The 19,908-nt window shown below is 36.7% G+C and overlaps 1 protein-coding gene across 1 annotated transcript; it reads left to right on the forward strand.

Annotated features, from left to right (window-relative positions):
* The first annotated feature begins 1,158 nt into the window (after nucleotides 1-1,158).
* Nucleotides 1,159-18,431, forward strand: LOC131770287 (BTB/POZ domain-containing protein 16-like). The gene is made up of 22 exons (XM_059086003.2): nucleotides 1,159-1,297; nucleotides 1,450-1,516; nucleotides 2,805-2,961; nucleotides 4,159-4,345; nucleotides 5,092-5,240; nucleotides 5,479-5,640; nucleotides 7,400-7,567; nucleotides 9,280-9,400; nucleotides 9,870-9,939; nucleotides 10,899-10,961; nucleotides 12,051-12,118; nucleotides 12,915-12,993; nucleotides 13,829-13,869; nucleotides 13,999-14,035; nucleotides 14,588-14,642; nucleotides 14,992-15,074; nucleotides 15,215-15,292; nucleotides 15,621-15,722; nucleotides 16,241-16,318; nucleotides 16,436-16,496; nucleotides 17,056-17,105; nucleotides 18,172-18,431. Exons 1-22 carry the CDS (start codon nucleotides 1,164-1,166, stop codon nucleotides 18,238-18,240), a joined length of 2,079 nt encoding a protein of 692 aa, XP_058941986.1. The 5' UTR covers nucleotides 1,159-1,163; the 3' UTR covers nucleotides 18,241-18,431.
* Nucleotides 18,432-19,908: the final 1,477 nt, after the last annotated feature.

Below are 19,908 nucleotides of genomic sequence, written 5' to 3' on the forward strand. Positions count from 1 at the left end.
TACATACATATATATATATATATATATATATATATTAGTTTGTATTTTGTCAAAAATCCCTGGATCGTAATAAATTTGCGTGGTTGCAAGCCTTATTTACCTCTGGAGATGGATTAAAATTACCCTTCTTGCTAAATTCTTTACCACGAAGACGGATTTTAGTCAATAATTGTTATGGCTAAAGCTGGATTGTTTTCATTATGTGAAGTAAGTTTTTACCTCTTTGGCAACAACTCTTAAGCCAACCAGAAGAAAAACCAACCAACGGGGACTTAGCAACTGAGTAATTGACTGAAATCAACTGGATTCCCAAAATGACTAACTGAACTACGTGTATTAACGAAAGAAACGAAGATTAAGTAATGTTGTGTAATTATCTTTGAGCACAAATTACTGTTCACATTTTTTGTCTCTCTTTCCTTCTCTTAGTGCCTTAATCCTTTTTCAAAAATAAAAGGCAGTCTATGACTGCATGCACCTACTGTTCAGGGACTGTAAGGGCAGTAAAAAGGTAATGTTGTATAAAATGCAGAGGGTTTTATGAACAGCTCTTGTCAATGCCAAATTTATTACAAAAGGAGTACTTGGTCGGAGCAGAGTTTGTACATTGGTCAATTAACGGGCCGGGGATAGGGCAGGAAATTAATAGGCAAGGTAAATGTATTTAAATGTATTTCTATAAAAACGCAGTCATTACGTACGCTCGACTCTTTTTTTTTTCTTTTTTTTTTGCTTTTCCTTTTTTCCTTTTCAATTAAATTCTCCTTCAAAGGATGAGTTAGATATGTTCCGTTGTACAGTTGAAACCCTGAAGAAACACCGAACTAAACCCGATAAAACCAAAAATGAAACCCAGGAAACCCGATAAGATACGTTCAACGATGGCCATGGCCAGTGTTGGAGATGAACTAGGACGAGTCAATAGAGATGTTACCAGCGTCTCAAGATAGTCCGTCATTTTGTAAACCGCAAGGGGCTTGAGGGAAGGTTTATCGCCTTACACATCATTATAAAATAGTGCCCATTGCTTCCTAGAAGGAAGCAGAGTAGCTACAAAATTTGACGTCTTTCAAGGGCGCTCTTCTTGATGGCCTCGTTCCCACGAGGTCTAATGAAGCCTCGTTTTGATTATTATTGCCATAGAAACACATTCTGCCACAAAGATGGCGGACATTCAAGTGGAAAGGTACTGTCATGTGGGAAATAATAATGTCTTTTCTGGAACGCCATCGCCTTTACCACGGCCATATTTACCGTCCTTACCACCTGCGAAAACCATCAAGCCTTCTTATTCAAGGTCAAGATCCAACTTGTTTGTTGACTAGTGCTTTGGAATTTATCAACGGCGGCAAAGTGATATCTGCAGTGTATCCGGTGGCGCACAGCCTCGAAGCAGTTATGATTTGCCGTTATGAACTTATTTTATCTCTATGTCTTTCTTCTTTCCAGATTTCTCATCGAGGCACCGTTTTCAGCCTTAGCTGGTGTGGTTGCAGATGCAAGAGATCCTCCTAAGGTTAGCTTCTTAGAGCGTGCTCACAACAACCTATAATTTACATTTGTGCCAGTTTAATTGATTAATTCCCTTAATGGCCAAACATTGGCTTTGTTTTCATTGGATAGATCATGATTTTCGGCACACGATTAAGAAAGCTGAATATCTTATCTGATCTTTTTTAAATTTACGGCTCAAGAATTTTCTTTTTATATCTGTATTTTTTTTTATTGTTATTATTACCACTTCGATCGTTTAAACATTGGTCGATCTGTGTAATTGCCCCAAAGTCTAATGTGGAGTGTGAAATATTTGAAAATTTAAAGTTCTGTTGTATTACAAGATACATGAAGAATCTTAAACGAAAACAAGTATTTGCCAGTATAACTTTATATGCTGTAATCCCTTTGTAAGAGTCATATAGGCGGTTGTATTATTGAAAATGAGCTTCTTTTGTACATGGAATTATACTTCAATTAATGTTACATCTTTAATCAAAACTGTAACAAAATTCTCGAATGTGATTGGTTATCACCAGCCTGATTTGAGCACTAATGGGACAGTGTATGTGTCATACTTGTAATTGGACAGTGTAATAGGACCGTTACAGGGACAGTTGACAAGTCATCCCCATGAGAGAGAACAGAATGTGTCATGGGCGTGCACTGTTTTCTTACATTTTGCCAAGTTAATTGTGGTTTCTTTTTTTATGAAAACATATAACAGACATCTAGTTTGACCTAGTTTCTTTCTTGAATTTTGTCATAGTTTTTATTCATTGGTAACAGGACTTTGTGTCATCTCATTCTGTTGGTAATCATACATGTGATTCACAAATTGGACTCCCGCTTTGTGGTTGTCTGCTTTTTTCTATCACTTGTATGATTACAGACTGAATTTGACTCCACTTGGTCTTATTACCATTATATATAACATGTCTAACAGATAGATTCCATGTTGCTGTGCTTCTGTTCAGGAGGAGATCATAGAAAAAGTATAGAATGATGAGGCAACAACTAAAAAATGTCACCCAGAGCAACATAGAATCTTCTTGTTTGATTTGATATAGGAGCAAAAATTGTTATTGGTGACATCATATATGTGTCTGTCCTCCAAGAGATCTTAAGTAAGAACCAATCAAAATGATGTATGGTTCAGCTTAACAATTAAAGGTGTATAGATAACAGTATAAGTACACAGTATTAAATACAGTTCAGTTTGAATTAGTCAAGTATCAAGGGTGTAAAAATTGTGTATGTTGTTGTAGCGAAGGTATTTAAAGTTCCAGTTCCTTTCTTCCTTATCTTAGCCCCCTATATTACCACGCAGTAGAAACAGAATTCAAGTTGGATGCACCAACCGCTGGAGACTTCCAAATATGCTTGGCAGTGATCTTTTGGGCTCATCACAAGCTCTCAAGTCTGTTACAAGTTCTTATAATGATACAATAAGGGCAGTCATGACTGGTAAGCTTAAAGTGGATTAATGCTTTTCATTGATTGATAGCAATTTACACCACCTTAAGAAACAACCTCCTATATATATATCCAACATCGAAACATTGGGTCTATGAATTGTAACTTCTTTGGTTACATTCATAAAATCTGTAAACTAGAGTAGCATCAAACCATGTCTGATTGTCCACCTGGTTGCTGTGTGAACTTTAATATTATTTTAAACCTCTTATATGTAGGTGCATGTCCAAATTTTGAAAATTCCATGCTTAAAATGCTCAACACATTTTAAAAATGTATTTATGCTGGTTTATTCTTATCTGTGTTTTTACCATGCAGTTTGGTAATGCATGGAACATGTTTTTTTTATGTGATTTTATTTAGATAGACAATAATTTGTCATTCCAAGGTACATGTAGGGCATTCAAGTAATTTTGATAAATATTTGGATGACACAACATCGAGGATTTGACAGACTTATGAACAATAACAGCTGTATGAGTGAACAACTAATCATTACTCAATTGAAAGTATATCAAACTTGTTTTGAATGAGTTGAATTATTGTTAAATGTTCACCTTGTTCTCTTTCTTCAATCAGTGGACATTAACTATTCATGAAGACTCTTTTAAGAGAGTATTATGAAATTAAATTTAGAACTGCTCAGCTACCTAGGCTGGGAGAGAAATTTATGGCAGATTGGTAACATTTTGGAACTGAATCATGCATTAAAATTCCATTGGCTTCAGTTAAGAATTAATGAGCAAATAAGGTTGGAGAGAATTTTTTACAATGCTTTGTTCTTGCATTATAATAGACACTCTGCATGAATAACTGAACTCTGTGCCAGTGACTTTAAAAAAAAGTTTCTTTTAAATCTGATTCAGTGAATGGAGATGTACATGTAGATGATGTTGATAGCAAAGATACTTGCTTGTGAACTCAATGGTTTGAAACTTTAGAGGAACTGATGACAGATGCATGTACAGTGTTCATGTAACTTCCAACCTTTTAATATGTTTCAGAATTTCTTATCTTATTGGGTTTTTTTCTTGGACACTTAGACACCCCAGAAGTCAGTAGACCAAATATTTATATTATTGTCATGATTTGATATCATGTGACATAATAGGAGTAGCTCAGTTAACTTTCTCTTGGCAAAATCATTTTATTTTAATTAACTGTTGTGTTTTTCAATAACTACAAAAGCTGACTGTCCAATGGCCACATGCAACCATGCAGAGTTAGGTGGAGAAAGACTGTACAGGAGTGCAATACATTCCCTGATTTCTCCCAGATTTCTTAAGTCACAGTCAGCACTTGGTGGAAATGGTACTAAGGAGTTTGATCGTTGCCTTATTCGTTCACAACCAGCCTCAAATTCTGGATCGACAAGGTTGGTGTATTTTGCATGTGTGCAAAGTCCATCTCAACCTTTCTTTTAAAATTGGCTATAACTGTATACATGCGTGGTTATTCAACTGAGCAGTACAGCTTGAAAGTTCCTTCACAGATCCCTATATTACTTACTGATAAAATTCTTGAGGATTCTTGCAAATATTTTGACCTTGAGGATCTTGAAGGATCCTTACACATCTCTTGTAACAATCTTGACAAAGATCCTTGTTAGATCCAAATAATTTCTTTGACAAGCAAATATCTTGAGAAGGTCTTTGAAAAGAACCCCTTTAAGATCTTTTCAAAGATCCTTGTTTTGTTCTGTAGGATCTTGAAGGATTCCTAGGAGAACTTTGCTAGGATTTTTTTTATGATCTGTCTAGGATATTTGGAGGATCTTATCGTAACAAGGTTTAAATAACTTTCATTGAGTATTAATAACAATTGTTAACTTACCAAGACAATGTGCAAGGGTCTTGTCAAATTTTGGGCTTTGAGACTTAACTACAATTTCAAAGCTCCACATTAACACTTGGCTAAATTGATAGACCACATGTCAGGAGTAAGACTGCAGGAGGGTCTCAACATTTAAGTCATGCTACATGCAGATTCAGTTCCTAAACTTTGAGTAGTATTAAGGGACAATTATTTTTTCTCATTTAAATGACATTTTAATTATTATATCCTTATACAAATATAAGATTATTGTAAAATTGATTTTTATTATTTAAATGTTATTATTAGAAACACAAATGGACACACTGGACTTTCTTCATTTCATCTCCAGCAAATTGACTACCAAAGAAATGTCATTCCACCAGCAATGAGATCCCCTACTCCAATGGAATTGTTTTTGTGCAGGTCTCAAACTGCTGGGCTTCATAAAGTACCAGGTTCTGAAATTAACAGTAATATTAAGTCTTTTTTCATCCATTGTTGTTGATGTTGTTTTTAATTTGTATTGAAAATTGTTCACAGGCTTTGTTGTGAAGCCTCAAAATGACACAGTCCTATTGAGGTTTTCCTTGCTTTTTCTGGCAAAGTAAAGATTACACCCAAGTAAGAAAACAACTTTGGGAGCAGCAATGTAGCCATTGATAATCCTGATAGTCACAATTGTTTACCTTGTAGATGTCATAGTTTATGCTTTGGATACTACTTGGGAGCTCCATAAACCTTATCTTCAAAAGTCTTCCTTGCTGAGTGCACTACTGAAAAAAGCAGAAATGACTGGCATGAGAGACATAGAGGAAGAGAAGGAGGAGGATGAAGCATTAAGTCCTGGAGAAATAGGTCTTTATTCATTGAAAATGATAAGTTAGTGTGTTGCATTCAATGTCAATTAAAACTGAAAGGTTCATTGAAGGACTGACTAAGTAACCGTGCTGCATGTTTGGTCAAAAATATTTTATGTGGGGTCAACAGCCAACTAGGTTATTTTGAACATTTTCAAGAACACAAAGCGCAATATAACTTTTTGATATAATTTTTGAAAAAGGTTCATCAGAAGGGTCCTTTAGAAAAAATATATAGAATTATGAAATTATGCCACTTTTGACAAATTCTCAATATTTGCAGTAGGTTCCTCTTAACTCACAATTCATAAAGTGTAATTAAGGTGAGGATGGCTTGATTATGGCTGGTTCATTTTGAGTCCCTGAACATGGTTTAGGGAAATTGCTGTCATTGCTGTAGTCTTTTAAAAGACTACAGCAAAATATTTTGATTTTTAATTAGTTTCTTTAAAGTCTTTGAGACTTTCAGTTGCTTTTACTTTTTGTGACTTCATACCTCTCAAATTTTTTGGAAACCTTTCCCTTGTTTGACTGAAGTTCCCTGAAATATGAAAATGGCATCAAAACAAGCTGAAACTATAAGGAGGATATTCCCATGGAGGTCTACCATATTTCTTCACCTATAATCCGAGACCCTAAAAGTTAGAGACCTTCCAACAGACCTGTATTATCCAAAAGAAAAAGCAAAACCATGGGCTATACGCCGAGAGTGAAATTCTTGATTGTAACTGGCCATTTGAGTGAGCGAACCCCATGGAAAACATTGGGAAATGGCTCACTGAACACAAAAGCTAATGAATGAGAATAAATGCTAAAGGAAAAAAGCAAATTGGTGAAGATGTAAATACTACTATAGGACTGCAGAAATGCAATAATACTCTCAGTTACTGTAACCTGACAAATGTTTCAATTGAGTATCTCTTTCGTCACTGTTATTTTTCTCACCATGCCAAAAGCACACCACTCCTCATGTACTATGGCTTTCAATAAAAAAAGTTATTGCGGAAGTTTAAGCTGTAGAAAACAACTCAGAAATCACTTGAGATTATGGACTTATCAAGTCCATGGTGCAACACTGGAGAAGAGACCAAGTGACTATTCTTTCTGGTGAGCTTAAGATGTCTGCAAAACATCCAAAAAATGGGCCGTTTCACTGCCAAGTATTTCAAACCAAATGAGCAAGTGTACAGTGGTTTTCAGAGCAGAGAAACCAAATATTTTATTTGTAGTGTGAAATGAGAAGAGTTTTGCCGAGTTAAGTGCAATCGTCTTTCAATGAAGCAAAGAATCTGATTGGTGGTCAGAAATAGGTTGTTGTCATGACAATTTTAACAGAGCACTGCAGTACTTTGAATTTACATTCATTTTACATTAATATTGAATTTGCAATTGTTTTTTAATCCCAAAGCCTCGGCTATAAGCTGAACCCTGTTTCTCATGAAAAAATCTCCCAAACTTTTGTGTCAAATACTGAAAAAAATTGCTTGGGTTATAGGTGAAGAAATACTGTATCTTGCTTTCCTGAGTAGCCAATAAGAATATACTGTGGGATTGGCTTTGTCTTGCTAGCCTTTTGAGCTCTTACTTCTAATCCATAATGGTATAATAAATCATACAAGTTAATTGGAAAGTGAGTTGTGTGAGCAGGCTGCATATACATGCAAGTACAGTGACTATGCTGAACCAGCCCTTATCAAAATTTATGACTGAGTGTACACTCAGTGAATTATAATTTGCTAATAATGTCCATTTTACAGTTGAAAGTAATCTAGATGCCTTAAAGACAGCTGCAAGCTCAGCAAACATGGATCCTTCTGCTGTGACATCAGACATGTCAGTTGGAAGAAGCCGCTACAGCAGTGAGTGGTACAAGAACCAATTGACATTCAAACTGAGAGTCAGGGATCCACTCATCACTAAACAAAGTTAGTAAAAATTATAATTGGGTAAAATGACAAAGTTGTGTTGTGGCATGTTTTCATTTTACTGGTGTGAGGACATATACACTGTTCATGTACCTATGCATGAGGTGATGCATGGAATGATAAAATGATTTCTCATCTTCAGTGTACAGTATGCTTTTTTACATTTTTATTTGGGGATGGTCAATCCCTTTATTTTCATTTCTTAATAAAATCAACTTTTCTCGTCAGAAAGGGGCTATTGTGTTTATATAATAAACAAAATAATACATGGTTGCCAGTAGATACGGAATTTCTCTTCTTGTGTTCAATTAACGTCTCACATGTTTGTTGTGCTCTCTCACAAGCGATTGAGTTGAACATAAGAGAAATTCCATATCAATGTGCACCCATGTATTCTTCTCTATTTATTATAAATGTTCTGATGATTATAGAGCTGTACATGCTCTGATTGGTCAAGGATTGTATCAAAATGGCTACCTGACATTTTTTCGATGTTACTGAGGTGATATATGCAGTATAGAAGAAAATGCTGCTGGTATGTCTTATCAAGCATCTTATCAAGTGACACCATTGTAAACAGTTGGACCATTTTATCTAGTATGATAATTAAAACAGATTGGACCATTTTAAGCAATTGAACATTTTTTTTTTTAGTTAAACCATTTCTACCAATTGGATCATTTTCTTTAGTTAGACTGTTTACTACCAGTTGAACCATTTTATGTTTAACTAAACCATTTCAACTGGTTGGACCATTTTAACATGTTTGACCATTTTAACGGGTTGGATCATTTTAACAAGTTGGATCATTTTTGATTGGACCATTCAGTTCAGGACCACTTGGACCATTTTATTTAGGTAGAGAATTTTTGCCAATTGGACCATTTCAACCTGTTGGACCATTGTATCTATTTAGACTGGTTGGATCCAGCTGAACCAGTTGGACCTTATGAATTGGTTGGATAATTTTGACTGATTGGAGCATTGTAAACTGTTTTACCATATTAGGTGGTTGAACCATTTTCTCCAGTTAGACTACTTCTATCAGTTGGACTGTTTTCTCTATTTAGACCATTTACTACCAGTTGGACCAATTTCTCTAGTTGGACCATTTTACTTTGGAAAATCAGTTTAAATGGTTAGAGCATTTTAGCCAGTTAGACTATTCTCACTAGTTAGACCATTTCTACCAGTTGGACCATTTTTTCTAGTTAGAGCATTTATTACCAGTTGGACCATTTTTTCATGTAAGACTCTTTGACCCTTTTTAATCAGTTGGGCTATTTTTGTAGTTGGACTAGCTAAAAACTGGTTGGTTCATTTTAGCTGATAAGGCTGTTTTAACCAGTTGGACCATTATATCCACTGCCTAATTTGTTAGGCTTTTTTTCTTAATAAGTATGTTGGCCAGGTCAGTTTGAATGTCTTAAAGGATCTATATTCTGTCATTGCTTTTAAAAGATGTTGCAGCTCCTTGAAGTTATGTAATATAAGGGATAACAACTTTTTTGGGGGGCTTCTGAACAATGACATGTCAGCTCTCACAAGGTGGTTTCTAGGATTTTGCCTAATCAAGGGTCAAATGTTGTGCTTATTTTCTTGTGGTCCTTTGTAGCCACTTTAAATTTCAACAGCACTTTACTTGACTCTGTCAACTACCTGATGCTTGAAATACATGTTGTTAAAATATTGTATTGTCTCTAAATCTGCAGCATTTGCTCTTGCTCTCTCTGCATTATATGAGAATGACAGTGAAATGAATGTAAGTGAGGCAGATGTTGTTGGTGTCTTGGCTGCTGCAACTTTCTTAGGATTCACTGCTTTGGAAAAATTGTAAGAATCATCCCTGTTCTTCTTTTTGTGGTAAAACTAAACTTTGTATAGCTCATTGTAGTTTTGTGTTTGAAATGACAAATGTTATGAAGAAGTTATTATAAAACCTTAACATGAAAGAGCTTGTTCTGTATGATAATTGTGATTTTTTGTCTACATATTTGAGAAATTTGTGGATTTTTCCTGTCTCTAAAATGTCATATCTTTACTTTACTTAGTGAGGATACTGTTTTATTCTTCCCTTATGAGGATTTTGATCAGCTGATTTTAATTTTGACTAACTGATTTGCAACAGCTAATTAAATCCATTTAATCAAAGATCTCAAATTTGAGATAACAAAAGCTAAACAAAGTGTCTATGAAAGAGCCTGCATCAAATTCCATGTCAAGGTTAAGTTCTCTCAGATCTCACACCCCACATAGGAGTTGCCAGTTATGCTGTCTTGAATTAGATATTTATGTATTTCAGGTGTGCTGATGTCATGTTAAGATCCATTGCTGCTTGGTCTGTCTGTGCATTTCATGCTGCAGCTTTTAAGGTTTTTTTGTTAAAATATTGAGCACACATATCTTACTGATCAAGGCCTTATGGGAGAATATAGAGTAAAGGGTCTCTATTCTGTGAAAACAGGGTAAAGGGTCTCTATTCTGTAAATATAGAGTAAATGGTCTCTCTTCAGTAAATATAAATAGTAAAGGGTCTCTCCTCTGTAAAAATAGATTAAAGGGTCTCTATTCTGTGAATATAAATAGTAAAGAGTCTCTCTTCCGTGAATACAGAGTAAAGGATCTCTATTCTGTGAATATAGGGTAAAGGGTGTCTACTTTGTGTAGAGGAAAGGCACTTAACCCAGGTTCAATCTGCATGCAGCAACCCAAAGGCCACATAATATTATAACAGAGAGTTTGTGAGGTCCCGACTAAAATATTTCAGTGTGATAAAAGGAAGAATGGCTTTTTAAGTCTCCATATCCACAAATTGAAATGGAATGGCTGTCAAATGTTCTGTCTTAAGAAACCTTGCATGATCACATGATGTCAGTGAGTAACCATTTGGACATCTGTCTAATTTTCATATATGATATACCTCTTGGAGCAGCACGAGTAATGTCCAGAGTGCTGACAATCAAAACTTATCCTCTTGTACTAGCCTGCCATGCATGTAACTGACTTGTTCAGCCAATTCAGCAGGCTTTCTTTTGTTGTAGATAATCTTTGCCTGTGTTTGAAGGCCTGAGGTAGTTTGTGTAATTTTGAATGTGTGGGGTTTTCTGCTACTTACTTACAGCCTTCACCAAATCTGTGCAAGAGTGCCTAAAAGAATAAGAAGAGAAAAGAAACAATGAGTTGTACTCATGAATTAATATTGTGCAATACTCTTAATATTTAGATCATTTATTTGCACCTTTTTATGCTTGTCTGGACTAATGGATGAAATGGTCTGTTACACATGTTGACTTCAAACCTTTTGTTGTTGGATAAATATTATTATTTCTAGTACAAACAAAGTTCTGTCATGGATGCTTGTGAGAGGTGGCTAGAGCTCAATTTAATACCACAGGTGGGGATGTACTTTCTCTTTGCTTTATTTGTACTACAGTGCAAATGTACATGTACAGTGTACGTTGAAAACCTGTGTTTCTTGTGTTGAGGTCCATATTTCTGAGACTTCTGATGTGTAATTCTACAAAATTTAAATGCTTTAATTTGGATGGCCACAAAACAAAGAAAAAAACTTTTCAGACAAAGGACTTCTTTCCCTCGTACCTTGAAGACATGTTATAGTAACTTGTGAATACAGTGTATGTTAAATTATCTTGCAATAAATATTCTCATCCCTCCCTCGTTCAATTTTGTTGCTTTGGAATTTGTCTTTAGAGGGAAAAAATGCTAGAAACAACGTTGAGAAGAGGGGGCGAGGGGGGAAGAGGGGGCAAGGGGGGAAGAGGGAGATCCTTAATCGTAGTTGTTTCAACGGTTTTGAGTGCGATTGTAGTTGCTTTTGTCTGTGTGCAACTTTTGACTACAGAGTCCATTGTATAAATGGTGACTACAATTAGGCAAGAGTGATGAGCATAAGGCCTTGAACAAGAAGTGTGCTGACATCTAAGCATGACAGTCATGCTTAAGATGTCAGAAGTCAAGAAATATCAATTGTGATATGGCGTTATTTTCGGTTGATTCAAACCCTGCAAGGATTCCGTGCAAGTGGGAAAAGTGGTCGTGAGTGTTCCTTTTATTTTTGGTCTAAAAACGAGTATTGACCCTTTATACATTTGGCTGAGTGTCATTATTGCACGGTCCCCAAGTAGGCTTACATGTTTGGATGTCTCAGAAGAATTGGTTAAATTGTTAGAGGGCTGGAATTTGTAGATATACACGGTCAAGCTAATGAAATCCTAGCTTTGAACTTTGTACATGAGCAGTTCCTAGCGTGTAAAACTAAAAACCAAGGTGAATTAAATAAATGAGTTACATGAAAGGTAGCATTATGGTTTTACTTATGGATTGTTTATTTGTCGATTTAAAGGATATGTGATGCAATTGCAAAACTTTTTTTTACAACTCATTTTGTTGTAATTGTCAACAAGAAAAAGAAAGTTTAATTTTTCGTGAGTCCAACGAAACGCCCTCCTTCCTTTTCTTGTAGCTCTCTGTTCAAATATTCTTGAGTTACTTGCCACAGGACCTTCTGGAGAAGTGCTTGAAATCTGCTAAGTAAGTTGTCAAGGATGTAATAACTTTAAGATGTATGTTTTTTTCCTATATCTTCCACTTTTCATTTAAAAGTGGCTAATTCAGTCTGTAATCTTATCTGCATCCCACTCTTTCTAAAACTTTCGCGTACATTGAATCTGTCGAGAGAAAGTTAATGAAACTGTAAGATATAACTTGTGGACTGAAGAATACGCTTTACCCACTGGACCATTCAATTTGGACCATTCACATACAGTTATTAACGTGTAGCGTGAATCAGCGACGGTTTCTGGTGCAATAACATTACTTTTTCGCTGTAAAACATTTGAAGAGATATTTTGCGAGATCCTGATCTTGCCAAGTTGCTTTGACTTGTTCGTGTTCATACCTGTTCCATGAAAAAGTAGTCGGTAGCTCGTGGTCGGAAGTCCGCGGTCCGCGGTCCGCGGTCCACTGACCGAATAATTCGGGGAGACCGTGGCAGTCATCTTCCATTTCGTGCCTTTAAATTCGGCGAACTGACTTGAAAGTTCAGAGTTAGTGCATCACACGTTAAAGCAAATTCCTTACCTAGTTTTTATCTAAAGTTCAGAGCCACTTGAAGTTCTTTCTGTGAAGTAGCTAACTGACCAACCACGGGTCGTCTAAAAGTAGGTTAGTGCGGCGCTAAGAATTTTGTTTATAAAACCAAAAGTTTTTGTTACTTTAAAGCTACTTGGTTGAGTTACTTCTTTGTTTGCGCTTACTTGACACAAAACCAGACGACGTTCAAGCTTGGCTGTGGCATTTCTGTACACTGTTTCCTTTCTTACTACAGGCTTTTCACGTGGAGTGAGTACTCATTATACAAAATGCTGGCTTACTGGATCTTTCTTCAGCAACACCCTAACTTGCAGGTGAACTTATTGTCTGATTATTAGTATTGTTTTTTTTTGTGTGCAAGAGCAAACTGACCCACACAGATTTTCTTAAACCTGTGTATTTCTGGCCTTGGCGGTCTTAATTTGGTGGATTTGTGATCTTGTGGAAACTTTTGCATTCTTTTTCCTTTTTTTTTTCTCAACATTTTATAATAAAAGTTGAGACTACAAAAGTCAATCTAGTAACAATACCTTTCATACAATGAAACACTTACACTACATTACTTGAAATAAACAAAGTTAAGATACTAACTGGGTTATATTCCCTGGAATAGATTCCCTAATCCAGTGATGCGAAATGCAACTTTTGCATTTTACATAACTGGATTTTAGGGAAGCCTATTCAGCATACGGTGAATTGGAACAATGTGCAGTACCATAACTTTGATGAATCAATAGCATTACCCTACCACTTGTTAACCAGTCTGTAACAAGACCAAGTAATAATGCTATGAAAATCATTACAGCGTGGTAACATCCAATTCTAAGAATGCAGTGAACCTTCTTCAATACTCAGTAAACCTTGATATATCTATTTCACTGTTACTGTGTTTGCCGGTAGTGTAATCAGAGAATTGTGGTGACATGTTCAGAGGCTTCAAGCCCTTTTTTAAACGTTATTTGTTTTGCGATAATCAATCGCTTTATGTACATGTTGTACCATAATGGAACCTTTACAGCGCAAGCACGTCAGACCTTTTCCTCTCAGTCTAGTGAAACACTTTTGCTGAACCGAGGTCTTTTTCTTCTCCGACTTCTTGATAAAAGCAATATCTGTTTACCGATAACTTTTGCCTTTATCGACCTACAGTTGATGCCATCATGGGGAACTGTTGTTACGTGGTTTATGAGGTAAAAAATAATAATAATTGTCTACATTTCGAATTTAAAATCATGTTTATCTTATGTATTTAAGTATCGCGCATTTTCGGTATTGATTTGTTTGTCAGTCGTACTGATGAAAAAAACTTCCTCTTACAGTTTACCGAAAATCACTTCATTTCTTGAGAGGGAAGAGGTTCGTGTAACTCAAACTGAGACTGCAAACTCAGGTTTTCTTTTTTGGCTTTTCTTGAATGTTTTTCGTTATTTTTATTTGTTTTAACGTTGATGTATCATTTTCAAATACATATGACTTAACTACCCTAGGCGAGTATACCATAATTTTGTGATAAAGAATTATCATTTTCATGACCCCTTTCATGTTGGAACTTTTTGAGCTTTTTTTTATATTTGATTCTTTAGTTGGCAATCACAGTTGCAAATGACGCGTACACTGTCCAATTACACAGGGATGACTTGTACATTGTACAGTGACGTTTACACTGTCTAAGCATGACACGTACACGTCCTATCCAGTGCTCCAATAGGGATGGTGATAACCAGTCATGTGCGAAAATTGTAGTAATTTAATTTAATAATGTCGAAAACTCACTGCGAATTTTAGTCATTGATCCTGGAGACAAAAATACCTCGCGTACTTTTTTTCAGCGGCGTGAGAAATATCAAATTATGTCAAAACATACGATGGGTAACACGCTAACAGAGTTTTAATGATACTTCTGTACAGGGACATGGTTATATGAATTTATTCAGGGCTGTTAGACTGGCTGGTATCACAGAAAGTAAGTTGAACTAGTGTAATGTTATCTATGTGCAATAAGTTTTGTGCATGCTTGGGCTAACGTGCGAGTCATTTTACAGTCAAGCCTTCGTTACGGTCAAGAAGAAAGTCGTTTGTTAGCTAAATGTTCTTAACGTGGTTCGTTGGATTTTATTGGTCAGATTAGCCATTCTGTAATTGGCTGGAAGAATTCGTTATTAGTGATTGGTCAGTATCGGCCCTTTGGGTTTTCCAGTTCGGTTCGTCGTTATGTCTTATCTATATTTTCGCCGGCAGCTTCCATCAACAGCGTTTTTTAATAACACTTCCTTAGAGGTTGATGTGATCGTTGATTATGTGTTTTATTTCAGGTCCACAGCTTGATGAGCTGCAAAAGATGAACCTTGTTCCTCAGAACTGGTTACTTCGTATCTACAGCCAACATTATCACGCGGTAAACCATTCTTATCGATTTCTTAGAAGTTTTGAGTTATGTCTAATCAGTGTTGTTATTTAGAAGTCTTTGTGGGAAAATCTCGCTTATCAGCCAGGACGTCCCATTTCTTGGTATTGACATTGCTATCTCTTACTTAGTTGCAAGGAGGGGGTGATATGTCTTTGATGACGAGATTTGAACATGGAGCGCTACGTAAAGGTTTCATATTAGAGGAGGTGAGTGTGAAAGTGCTGTTTTCATTTAGTCAAGTCATAGGGCTTCGGAAGGGCACAACGAGGTTAATGGCAGTCTGCGTCACTTCTTTGTGATTGAATTATTCATTTTACTACGATTGCATAAGTTCTGTCAAGGTTGTTGCCGCTACTTTTGATAATTCCCGGATGAGACTAATGTCAGACTTTGGTTACAAGCAAATTATTCTTGAGAAATGTTTGTTTACAGTGCGTAGTAGTCGTTGGCTTTACCCTCATAAGAGGACATATAGGCTTGCTATATAACGTTTAAAGTTGTTGAACTTTAACCCTTTATTTTTGTTGCCTTCAGCATTTGAAGTACCACTCGGAAATTATGTCACTTCATGGATTTCATTTTGAAATTAAAGCAGTCAAAGATGAAATGGATTCCAAATATTCCTTCTTTCTCCAGGTTTGTGTATTTGTTTTTCGCTATTTTTATGGTTTTTTTTTTCTTCTATGCTTTGCACGTCTAATTTTGCGCCTTTCTCTCTGGCTCTCGTTGTCTCGAGATCCTCCTCGTTAAAAAGCCACCTTAAAGCCCTAGAAAGCCTCAAGGGCACAGCCTGCACTACAGGCGTCTTATTAGGGCGAGTTGACGTTAAGAAGCGCAAACGTTTATTCAACTGGCCATATTTGATTTGGAGGTAGAGTCGACGGTGGAGGAAGGGGGTAGGGAAAGGCGAAAAGAAAATTGCGGGCAGGGGTAACATTCACTCCCCCACCCTCACTCCCATCCCTTTCCTAATTTGTTTTGCTGTTGCTCACCCCCTTGGTACAAATTTCTTTCTCTCCTAGCCTTCCTCAGTCATTAAAATCAATTTTCGCTAAGAAAACACTGGGCACTCGCGCGCCAAAATTACGCCCGCTCTGTAGGCTACCAGGAGCCTTTCACAGCGTTTACTGCAATTATTACTGTTTATGTTGTAGAGATTAAAGCCAAATGACCCAGTGCTATCGTTCAGAGCCTGTGAGCGCCATACGTTCTCTATGCGTCATGATAGAGAGGTAAGAATGACAGACACGATTGCCGTTTGCCTCTTCGGCAACAAATATTGTTTCTTTGGTGTAACTAATTCTGCATATCAATTTTTATTCATTCATTTGCCTTTTTCCCGCACATAGGTACGGTATTGCATTCGTGTTCAGTGGCTAGACTGCGGAGTAAACAAAGTATTTTCAACGGGTAAGTCGGTGAAACATGAAGTGTTGTAGTTGAAAGATAGATCAAATTCTCGGTTTTCCTCTTCACGGCAGCTTACGTAGTTTTTTATGTGAAGAACCTCGAGAAATAAAGCAATTTGAAATATATCGCAGTAATATTCCAGATAAAAGATATACAGTACGTACAGCTTACAATCTGTTTAGAGGAAACGTTTTGAATAAGCAGGTAAGTATCGGTAACTGCTGCCGAGTGCTGCTGAAAAGATCGTAGAAAGCGCTTCTGCCTTCATGCACGGAAGACGGTCATTTTTTTAAGTGTTTGCATCTAGCTTGACATGCCAAAGTAACCGATCTCAATTCGTCATAAAAGTATTTGTTTTAAGAGAGTCTGCTTGCATACAAGTCAAAAAGTGAAAATCGTAGCGCTCATGAATTTCGCGTTTGTTGTCTGTCTTAATCAGGGTTCGTATGTAGAGTAATGCCAAGATATTCAAAAGTAAGTCTATCTGCTCACATGAGACTCATAGATTGACTGTATTTTTCAATCGGTTTGTTTATTTTTCGTTGGAATTTTTTTTCAGGAATTCTTTGTCAGAGTTTTGGCTTTTCAGGAAAAGCAAAGCAATCAGAGGTAAGCCATAATGAGTTTTGCGCAGCCAGTGCAGTTGATAACGCTTACGTGATCCCACAAATCGTTACGAGACGAGCTGCAAGATACTCTCTGCATTGCGCAATACGTAGAAGAGGCTTTTCGTTATAACGTCATTCAGCGGTCGTTTCAAGACGTTGCTCTTGATTTAAAACCTCGCAACTTTTGCTGTAAATTTTAATTTTTTTCTCTGTTGTGGAGGAAATCGAAGAGAAAACAAAACGTAGACACACTATTACAGTGCCCTTCCCCTTTTATCCAGCACTGACCCGAAACCGTTAAAACAATCTACTATAAAGTAAGCGCTTTCAAAAAACCGTGGCTGTAGCTAAATACTTCACGTTTTACGCCACAACATGAATGCACCTTTAATCTATTTTCCAGTTAGACGAATATTTAGATGTAAAGATGTGTGGATGTGTAAAAGTGTAGATGTGATTCGACTGAAAATAAATACTTAACACACTAATGTATGTAGAAGCATAACAACAACAAGAAAAAAGACAAAGCTACATGAAATAGAAACGAACTTACCATTTGTGGCGTTACCAAGTCCGCCAGTAAAACTCTTGGAGTAACCACAGAATACACTGCCACTTTGGTCCACCTCATTAACATGTGTCGGGAGGCTTTGAAGATCGAGGCATAACACAATGACGCAGGAGCCTGAGCTCCTGATATTCTTATTCAATGACATGTAAATGAGTGGCAGGGTATTCTGCAGTTTAGCCAAACTTTTAAACAAAAGTAACTCGGTGCCAGCAAAAACTGACGAAACGACTGAATTAGTTGAAATCAACTAGCAATGAGAATTACCTGACGAAAACAACGCTTACACTGGCGAGAAATAAAACGCTACTGGCGTTACGTAATTCTTACAAAATCTCACCCAAAAACGCGAAGTTAATTGAATAGAGACAGAACATCACAATGATAGTTCTATTGAAAGAAAAAAAATGTAAAATCATTTCGCAGTTACTTGACGATAAATAGAAGTGCAAATTTTTGTTCTACATTGGCTAATTATCAATGCATTGTGCCTACACAGGTTGTAACAGTTGATGATGTACGTATGCCATTATACGTAACCGTGTCGTTGATGTTCCCTCCATCCTAGCCTCTTACTCAGAATTTAAGCTGCAGTTTCTCTGTATGATATGTGAATAGAATCTTGTACCTCTGTGGAGTGTTTTTTTTTTGTACAATTGTATTCCATACCTGTACAGAGTGCTTTTGAAAATAATTTTTTTTGGTCAAAATAATAAGCTGTATCCTTTGCGAATAAAGGTATGCGAAAGTTGCTGGGAAGGTTATAATGCATTGTTTTCTTGAGAACACCTGGAAGGAAACTTATACCTCTCAGCATTGTGGGCTCGTTCTGATTGGAAAACCATTGTGAAGCTGACCGTAACTTAAACGGTATTTTGTGGAGGACTTGGTAGAAGAAAAGCAAGAAAGAAGAGTTTTAAAACTTTTGTACAAGGCCCTGCTGCTTTTCAATTTTATCAAAAGACTTGTGATAAGACGAAGGAAATGGACTTTCTAAACTACAAGGAGCTTTTTGGAACAAATAAAAGCTTCCCTGTAAAGTGCTAAATCACTGCTAAAAAAAACTAAACTAAGAAATTTCTCGTATACCTTTGTTCACCCTTCAACCTTAGAACTGACCACAATTTTCGCTTTCTTCATCCCCAGGAGAACTAAGTAGCACCCAACTTTGGAGTGTTCATCAATTTATTCTGTCAAAGGCCCCTGGGAACCTTTCATTCTGTTACTCGTGGTAGCCATCCATTCCCAATCTTCGCTGGAGCTCTCATCGCCCCACTCGAACCCCCTTCATGAAATTTAGTAAATTTAGTTTCTTGGTAAATTTGTCAGCAAGTGTCTTCAAACTTCCTCCAAATGCAGTATTAGAAATGATTATCATATTCAATTAAATTTTGATAGCTCTTTTCGATAATTTCCCTCTTCTACGATTCTCGAGAAATTACCGTAATGATTCGATCTGGCGCCCGAGGAGCTTATTTTCTTTTGGTTCCCCGAAGGAGGGCGCTTATTCGAAACGGGGAGCTTATTTTTTTTCCTAGGAGCAGCAGAATGTGCGAAGAAAGCTTGGATTCCATTTAAAAGGATCAAGAAGACAGGGAAACGGACTTGTTATCCCTAGATCCCCACTGGTTAGAACAACCAACCAAGCAATCGTTGCAAAATGTTAAGATGTGATCATTCGTTTGAAGGAACTTTACTCTTACATGAACATGATAGTTGAGAGACTGAGACGAAGATCACTGTTTCTGTAAGGAGGCTTTAAACAAGCAATTGAATTCAGATGAACCACCATTAATCTAAATGTACGTGTAGTCTAACAGTGCTATTACTGAGACTATAAGGGCGCTTATTAGAATAGTGCTGCTTATTAACAAAGCAATTGCGAGGGAGACATTGGAACGAGGACGCTAAATCGAATCATTATGGTACGCTCTTAGAAAAACCTGAGAGTTTCGATGCTTTTAACACATATAGTGACGGCAGAATGTCATGTAAAATCCGTGCCTTATTGTGGGTCTTCACTCGTGAAACTCAGTTGTCATCAAAACTTTCTTTGCTTTTGTCGGCCACTACAGAGACGCAATACTCCTGATTTGACTTCCTTATTGAAATTGTAGGACATGCCATTTGATTGGCTCTCAGCTTCTTCCTTCATATAGGGTCATCCTGTTAAACTCAATGTACCGTATTTCAGACCTTGCTAGTTTCACAAATTTAGCAGCTCTCTTATGCATTA

The sequence above is a fragment of the Pocillopora verrucosa genome, chromosome 1 (genome assembly GCF_036669915.1).
Source record: "Pocillopora verrucosa isolate sample1 chromosome 1, ASM3666991v2, whole genome shotgun sequence".
NCBI lineage: Eukaryota > Metazoa > Cnidaria > Anthozoa > Scleractinia > Pocilloporidae > Pocillopora > Pocillopora verrucosa.